The sequence below is a fragment of the Balaenoptera borealis genome, assembly GCF_965194805.1.
Source record: "Balaenoptera borealis genome assembly, chromosome: 13".
NCBI lineage: Eukaryota > Metazoa > Chordata > Mammalia > Artiodactyla > Balaenopteridae > Balaenoptera > Balaenoptera borealis.
The window spans coordinates 33,155,952-33,165,275 of record NC_138870.1 but is presented as its reverse complement, the minus strand read 5'-3'; the positions used below and the strand labels follow the sequence as shown (position 1 = coordinate 33,165,275).

At 33.3% G+C, this 9,324-nt stretch overlaps 1 protein-coding gene and 1 long non-coding RNA gene across 4 annotated transcripts in view; one reads left to right on the top strand and one right to left on the bottom strand.

The window, feature by feature from the left end:
• The window catches only part of SLC2A13 (solute carrier family 2 member 13), a 456,196-nt gene that overhangs the window by 75,828 nt on the left and 371,044 nt on the right, over window positions 1-9,324 (top strand). For all 3 annotated transcript variants that reach the window (XM_082349412.1, XM_082349411.1, XM_082349410.1), the window contains exon 2: window positions 954-1,113. In XM_082349412.1, coding sequence (XP_082205538.1) covers window positions 954-1,113 — 160 coding nt within the window. The remainder of the gene's footprint in view (window positions 1-953; window positions 1,114-9,324) is intronic.
• LOC309608880 overlaps window positions 1-9,324 on the bottom strand; it is a 171,500-nt gene that overhangs the window by 9,031 nt on the left and 153,145 nt on the right. The window lies entirely within an intron of this gene.

Here is a 9,324-nt window from a genome sequence, read left to right as displayed (position 1 = left end):
GCCAGTACCATACTGTGTTGATTACTGTAGCTTTGTAGTATAGCCTGAAGTCAGGGAGCCTGATTCCTCCAGCTCCGTTTTTCTTTCTCAAGATTGCTTTGTCCATTTGGGGTCTTTTGTATTTCTATACAAATTGTGAAATTTTTTGTTCTAGTTCTGTGAAAAATGCCATTGGTAGTTTGATAGGGATTGCATTGAGTCTGTAGCATCTTCATTTTTAAAAAAAGCCACACAAGTGATTCTAGTGATCAGTGAAGTTTGAGAATTGCTACCATAGATTATGCTGTATTAATTTTATATAGAAACAAGTTTAAAGCAGATGTAACCAAATACACGTTATCCACAAAACCATCTATTTTATGGTTAAGATCATCTGGTTTTGAAGACTGTAAATTCCCAAGGTACTATCCATTGTAAGCTGTTTCTGAAATGTACATCTAGCCAGTTGAGTAAGGTGATTTAATGTATAGACATCTAATTAGTAAACCAGTTAAGAGTTTTGGTGTGTCTACTGGAAATGATGACTTTGAATAGTTAATATGTATTTGGGGATAATTTTTTATTCTCACCATTGTCTGATTACATTTCCATATGGACCAATAATATTTCAATAATTATATTCTATCTAGAGAGCATTTTCCTATTTTTAGTCTTCAAAAAGTTATAAAGCATACTGACATGCATTCTGAAGTTATCTGAGATCTCTAGGGGTACTTTCATTCGTAGGCTTTCAAGTGATAATATGAAAAATGATACTCAGAGATTGGTATCTCACATCTTATCTGCGGTAGTCACTACTTATAAACAAAATCTTTAAATATGTGGTAAACCTTTGTTTAAAGTAGAAAACTAAGCCTGTATATGTGTGTGTATGTCTTAATCTGTCTTAATATCTATGACAACAGAAATCTTGAATAAATGTCTAATGTTTACTTTTTATTGTTCCTTTATAGGCATTGCTTCTATGACAGTGCCAGTGTACATCGCTGAGGTCTCACCCCCCAATTTAAGAGGTCGATTAGTCACCATTAATACCCTCTTCATCACGGGAGGGCAGTTCTTTGCAAGTGTTGTTGATGGAGCCTTCAGTTATCTCCAGAAAGATGGATGGAGGTCTGTAAATAGTTCTTACATTTAATGTTCAAATGAATTATGACTATTTAAGGGATGGAAGAAAAATTGAGAAATGTTAGAAAAAATATAGGGTATTTTGAATCATTATAGCTAATTTATATGATGGCATTCAGCAAAATTGAAAGTGGACAAGAAGCTGATATTTATTTTAATGTTAGACAAGGAACCTACCGTTAACAATTGATATTTACAGGGTGTTTTAGCATTTACGTGACATTGCTCACAGTGAGTGTAATATTTTGCAATATTTGTTTAAAATGAATGCAGCAATAAATATGCGTGGAGTTTTTGAATTGTATCAGTGATTGACAAGCTGTTTATGAACTGCAGATATAACTAACATCCTTTTTTAGATTTAGGTAGCTACATTCTAATCTGAATGAAAGAAAACTCAGTCTTTAAAGGTACAGGTTTAGTTATATAAAAAGATGTTATATATGTAAAACTTAAAATACACAAATTATTTATGATCATTATTTGGCTTACTTTGAATCAAAAGAGATGAGAAAAATGTTTTAAAAACTGCTTTAAAATATTTTCAAACCTAATATTGTAAAACAAACTGATCTTATGTTAAAGCTTAAAGATATTATGAGCTCTGGATTTTGATATACTTCATGGTATTCAAAACAACAGATTCATGTAACCCTTCCAGGGTTTTAAATTTTAATAAAATTTCCCTATACTCTGTATAGGTGCTGGAGATAAAATATTACACAAGACAGACTCTGGTGTGTTAGCATGGTGCTTAAAGTATTGAAGTTAATTCTTAACAGCTGAAGAAAAAGGGTTTGCTGCTATGTGGATGTAGGGAATTAAACTTATGTATGTAAGTAGCACAATAAATCGAAGCTATTGAAGACTTAGACTGATGAAGTTTTGTTAAAAGTCATGTGAGAAAACTCAGTGAAGGCAGTTAGGGTGTATGTTTGTCAGGACCACTGAAGAGAGGACACATTTCTTTAAAACATTAGCTGTGTCTGCACACGTTGCTAAACCACTTTCTACCTCTGAAGGAATGAATCTCCGAAATAGTGAGAAATTACTGAAAAATTGAAGAGGCAACAACTTCATCTTTCTTTCCCACTCTGTAGAAGAACAGAAAGAGGGAGATGATAACTTGTTACAAGCATAACCTGATATTTTGAGTTTTTCCTGGAAGCTCAATGGAAGTCAGTTAATCTTTCAGCCCCACATAGCTTTAAGATCTAAATTATCTATTTACATTTTGTTAAGGAATTTTATTAATGTAACCAATATAGAAATATATATCTGCTTTTATTAAAAATCTGTTTTTAAGTGAAAACATATAAATTACATAAGTCATGTTTTTAATCCAAGTATCACAATTTATTTTTATTTATGTATTTATTTTATTAATTTTAAAAATTAAGCAATTTATTTAAACTAAAAAGAGAGTTTACCCATTTCCCCCATCCCCCACCCACCACTTCTGGAAACCCTTAGTCTGTTCTCTGTATATATGAGCCTGGGTTTTTGTTTGTTTGCTTTTTTATTTTGCTTTTTCTGTTAGATTCCAGAAATCTATAAGATTTCTGTATAAGAAAGCTCATAGAGTGTTTGTCTTTATCTGTCTGTCTTATTTCACATAGCATAGTGCCCTTGAGGTCCATCCATGTTGTTGCAAATGGCAAGATTTCACTCTTTTTTATGACTGAATAATATTCCATTGTGTGTATATATACCACAGTTTCTTTATCAATTCCTCCATCAATGTTGGACAATTAGGTTGTTTCCAAATCTTGGCTATTGTAAATAATGCTGCAATGAACATGGGAATACAGATATACATATCTTTTTGAATTAGTGTTTTCATTTTCTTCAGATAAATATACAGAAGTAGAATTGCTGGATATTATGGTAGTTCTATTCTTAATTTTTTGAGGAACCTCCATACTGTTTTCCACAGTGGCTGCACCATTTTACAATCCCACCAACAATGCACAAGGGTTCCCTTTTCTCCACATCCTCACCAACAGTTGTTATCTCTTGTCTTTTTGATGATAGCCATCCTAACAGGTGTGAGGTGATATCTCATTGTGGTTTTGATTTGCATTTTCTTGATGATTAGTGATTTTGAGCATCTTTTCACGTACCTGTTGGCCATCTGAATGTCTTCTTTGGAAAACATGTCTATTCAGATGCTCTGCTCATTTTTTAATCAGATTGTTTGCTCTTTTGCTATTGAGTTTGTATGAAATCTTTATATATTTTGGATATTAACCCCTTATCAAATATGTGATTTGCAAATATTTTCTCCCATTCAGTAGGTTGCCTTTTCATTTTGTTGATGGTTTCCTTTGTTGTGCAAAAGCTTTTTAGTATGATATAGTCCCACTTATTTATTTTTGCTTTTGTTGCTTTTACTTTTGTTCTCAGATTCAAAATTTATCTCCAAGACCTATCTCAAGGAGTTTACTGCCTATGTTTTCTTCTAGGAGTGTTATGATTTCAGGTCTTATGTTCAAGTTTTTAATCCATTCTGAGTTAATTTTTGTGTATGGTATAAGATTCATTCTTTTGCTTGTGGCTGTCCAGTTTTCCCAACACCACTTAAATATAGCAATTTAGGTACCTTTTCTCAGTACTGGGTTAGGAAAGAAAGAAAGATACAGTAGTGAAAATAATTTATGAATGTGGTATCCCTGTGCAGAAGTGGAGGTCTTAGGATAGGCATTAGAACACTTTTGAGAGGCAGGGTGACATAGTGATAGACAGAGCTGTATTTAAATCTGTTTTCTATGAGTAATTAGCTACAAACTTTGGGCAAGTTACTTAGTTCCCCTGAGATTCACTTTTGTCATTGTAAAAAATGTGACCAAAGATGCTTATCTTGTAAGGTTATTGTGGGATCTAAATTAATTATTGTATATAAAGTACTCAGCACAGTGTTTGGCACATGGCAAATACTCAATAAATGATGAATCACGTTATTATTTACTATTCTGATGAATGCATAAAAGATGGGTGCTACTAGAGGTAAATTGTAAGGGAAGTTGAAGGTAACACATTCTATGACCTCTGGTTTCTTAACCAGTAAAGTTGGGGCTTGGAGGTACTAGGGCAGAGGCCTAGAGAAAAAAAAATGTTAAATGCTTATATCTACCATAGAAAGTACAAGAAGGAAAAGACTGAAGACAAAAACGATTTTCCAAATAACCATGAGATCCCAGTTTATGTTGGAGGCAGATATTTGCAATAAAGTGAAGTAGCACACCTGTGTGAATTTTCCCCATAATATTGGAGAACCAAGGGGTGAAAAAATAAAATAAGAGGATGGAAAACAAACTTGGGCTAGTATTCAGACCAGTGCATTAACATATCAGATCACTTTGAATCCACTTAATTTTTGTACAAATACATGTTTATTTGTGTATACATGCAAATATGTCTACTTTTTTTCTTACAGGTGAATTTTCTGTGTACTATTTTCTTCTATTTTTCAGCATCCTTAGCTGTGTGTTTACCTCATCTGACTCCTGGACTCATAGGAGTGTGGTTACAAGCAAGTGAAAATTGGAGTATTACCTAAGCATCAACATTAGAATTATCAGCAATTATAGCTTACTCATAATTATAACAATAGATAATTCATCATTTGTGGCCATGTATTCCAAAAGTTCTAAGGAAATGTGGTTTTAGATGTTTCATATAAAATTGCTTTCTCATACTCATATTTTCATGTATCATAAAGTAAAATGTTCCTTACATTCCAAGAGTTTGAATATGTTAACATTTTGTTTCTTTTTTATTTGCCTTTTTGACCTTTATTGCTCTGAAACTCTACTTTAAGCTACTAACATTTGATGTCATACCATATACCTAGTGTCCCAGATTAACTAGTTCACTTTACACTGATGAACAGTTTTAGAGTCTGTTAGTGAATATCATTTGATCTTCACCAAAACCTTGAGAGGCTGGTGGAACTAGTATTATTCCCTGTTTGTAGATTAAAGAAATGCTCAGAGAAGTTAAATATTTGCCTGAGACCACATGGTTATTATGTGGCGTAGATTAGAGCCAGTTCTTTTTACTTGAAATGTAACCACCTTTTTCCTCATTCTGCTTCTAAGTGTTTATAATCTAAAATATGATTACTGATAATTTTTATGATAGTGATCAGATTAAGATATACAGAAGATGAAACTGACAGAAAAACTTCTTAGATGTTGAGGTTGTTGAAAGACTAAATCACCTTTTGTGTCAGATGGGTCAAAACTTCTGTTCTCTTATTGTTTGGATGTCATAGAAATAAATTGTTTTTTGCTGAACTGTTGAAAGATAAGCTTTTCTAGAAAAAATTGCCAGTAGAAGATTGCCTGCTGATACTTTTGTAGCACTGTAGTGTCATAATACTACTATACTGGGAAGAATATCATTGGGCTCCATGAGGAAAGAGGAAATAAGGATTTTGAAAATATCAGTAAAGATTAAGTTTTTAAAAATAACTTTATTGAAATATAATTCATACACCATTCAATTCAGCCATTTAAAATGTACAATTCAGTGGCTTTCAGTATGTTTACAGAGTTGTGCAGTCATCACTACAATCAAATTTTGAACATTTTTATTACCCTGAAAAGAAAACTTGTACCCCATAGCTGTCATCATCCAACTTCCCAGCTCCTCACAGCTCTAGAACTATTAATCTGCTTTTTTTCCTCATAGAGTTGCCTATTCTGGGTATTTCATGTATCAATATGTGTGGTCCATTGTGACTGGCTTCTTTCACTTAGCATGTTTTTAAGGTTCATCCATGTTGTAGCATGTGTCAGTACTTCATTTCTTTTTATTGGCAAGTAATGTGGATATACCACATTTTGTTTAGCCATTCATCTGTTGATGGACATTTGAGTGGTTTCCACTTTTTTGGCTATTAAAAATAATGCTGCTCTGAACATTTGTGTACAAGTTTCAGGGTGGGCATATATTTTCAGTTCTCTTGGGTGTATACCTAGGAGTAGAATTGCTAGGTCATATGGTAACTATGTTTACCTTTGGAGGAACTGCAAGACTTTTCTCCAAAGTGGCTACACTATTTCACATTCCCATTCAGCAATGTATGAGTTCCAGTTTTTCCATATCCTAGTAAACATTTATTATCTCTCTTTTTCAATTATAGTCATCTTAGTGGGTATGAAGTGGCATCTTGTTGTGATTTTGATTTCCATTTCCCTGATGACTAATAATTTTGAGAAAGATTTTATTTTTACCTAATATATTATAGTGCTTATAAAGATGACAGAGTTATTTTGGTAGTTAACACCTACATGACGTTTTATCACTGTTTGCCCTTTTCTGTGCTAATATTTTTGAATTGTGCTTATTGAACATAGTGAGGTTTACTCACTACACCTCAGGCAAAGAAAGGTTTTCTTTCTTTCTTTTTTTTTTTTTTAACGTTTTTATTGGAGTATAATTGCTTCACATATGGCACATGGTTTTCTTTTTTTAATTGCCGAGTTAAAGCCTGGCACTCTATAAACATATAGTAAAGTGAACTTCGCCATCACCATTATCGGTCTAAAACACTTATCTGGACATGCCACTGCTAAAATGCTTCCAAGACTCCCCATTTCCTACAGGAAAAAAAATCAGTCTCTTCATCATGGCTTGTAGTGTCTTTCATTATCCAATCCATGCCTGCTTTCCTAGATTTTTAAATTCATTATTACTTCCTTCCTTCCTTCTTTATACAACATAGGTTTATGTCTATAAACTGCATACACTAGTCACATCTTGCTTTTTCATGTTTGTTTTTTTCCTTCTGCTCACTTTGCCTATAATGTCTTTCTACTCTGTCCTGCTTTACTGGTTCAGTTCTTGTTCCTCTTTTAAATCTTTTGCTTGTATATCATGTGAAACTGTCTTTGTTCCTTTGCCTTTTCATAATACTTTGTACGTGGCATCACTTTTATACTCACTATTTTTTTGAACCAGTTGCTTATTTTGTCTATTTCTTCTAATTCACTTTGGAGCTTTTTAATGTCGTTGACCTTGTACTCATTTTTAGGTCTAGGAAAGGGTCTGGAACATAGTAAAGGCTTACTAAATGTTTATTGAACTTAGCTGAAATTGACTGGGCTCCAGGGAAGAGACTCTTAACCAAAGTAAAAAGATATTGATTATAAACCAAAATACCAATTCATTAATTTATGCTGGGGAATAGATATCTTTGCAGGTAGCTGAAAAACTAAATTATTAATTGTAAGTATTTCTTACTGAGCATAAAAATCAGAGAAAGAAAACTGGTTTCTGAGCCTATGAAAATTTACATCCCTCAAAATAATGTACCTCTCTGGGCCCCAGGACATTCTTTGCTCTTCTCTCTTGGATAGAGCTGATTTTCCAATGAGTGTTCCTCTGTTTATAATTACATAAATCATCATGTGATTTATATTAAAAAGAATGGTATATCTATAGAAGGGCTAAATTCTCCTTTATATTGACTTTTACTAATTCTCAGGTTTAATTTTTTTAAATTACAGTTATCTTATTCCACCTCACTAGACTATATACAGCTATTTGCAAAGTATACTGGGTATTTTTGCATGTTTCATCGTTCACATGATGTTCCTTTGTTTTCTTTTTCTTTTTTCAGCTGAAGAAGGAAAATTTGAGGTAATACAGGTGTTGAATGAAAAGCACAAGGTATTAGTGCTAGTTACCTCTATATTAGATATTTTTCTGGAGTATCACCAGGCTAATTCATGGACAATGTGAGACTTGTGCTGAGCTTTGAAGAATTGGCAGGATTCATGTGGACTGAGGTGAAAATGAGGACCGAGAGTAGGATGGATGAGGGCAGGATCAGGAGGCTTGAAACTGAAGTTAAGATGTACATGGTAGATTGGAGTCCGATTGTAGAGGTCTATGAATTCTGGACTGGAGAATTTTATCTTTGAAATTTTATCTGCAGACAAAGGGAATCTATTACTTTTTAAGCAGTTCATGCCATAATGTTAGCCAGTGATTAACGTGACAGTGAGGTCCAGAATTTATTGGAACTCTTGGCTCTTGGGTGGGTTCAGGGAACCTATTGTGAGAGTACTGCCAGAATATTGGTGTGAGGTACTGACGTGATACTCTTGGAGACATCAGTTAACATTTTTATTTGAGTATAATTGCTTCACAATATGGCACATGGTTTTATTTTTTTTGGAGTATGGAAATCATTCAGTCATTCAAAAAAATTGTTTGGCACTACTACATACTCCTGTTGTACTTGATACTAGAGATAGAAAGATCAATAAGAAATGTACCTGTCCTTAAGCAATCAAGCACCTCACAGACTAATGAAGGAGAGACTTTTCGTCAGCGTGTTAAGTAAATGATAGTGTTATGGGAGCTCTCGGGGAATAAATAACTTAGCTTCACAAATGGAATAATATTTGAGCTGAGTCTTTTATGAATAAAAGAGTTCGAGGCAGAGTGCGGGAGAGGGAAACTCTAGGTGAAATATAATTTTCATAGGCCCTATAGTGTAAAAGAGCCAGTCATATTTGGGCAATGGGGAGAAGTTTAGAGTGGCTACTGGGAGGGCCAATGATTACTATTTGGGAGTTTGAGAGTGAAGTGGGAAGGCTAGTCTTAACAGGTATGAATAGAACTTTAAATCCATTGCACTCTCTAACAGTACATTGAGTTCAGGTTTGTTTATTGACAGTCTTAGAAAATAATTAAAAAAAAATCAACATTACTTTAGATGAAAAAATTTATGAGCTTCTCTCCCCCGTAATATTTTGCAATTTAAAAATCATGCCAATACGATGATTTTCAGAATCATATTTAAAAGAGGGTGTTATTTCTAAACAAATTTATGCTGGGGAAAGTACTCTTATAATTTATGACATTGGCCATTTTAAGATAGATGGATTTGGTTAACAAGTAAATATCTTACTACTGAAAATATTTGTAATTTGACAGAATTAAGATACAAGATATATATATGACTGTTTATCATAAAGGTGTAGTGGACGGAAGAGATTTGAGACTTGCTTTAACAACACATGCATTGCTTTATTTAAGCACTGACATGCTCATTAGCTAATGCTTCAGCAATTGTACAGTGTTATTGTGAGGATCAAATGAGTTTTAGTAGCTGTGAACATACTTATAGACTCTTAAATGTTCCTAGGTATTGTTTGCTGTTATCTCCAGAAAAATCTT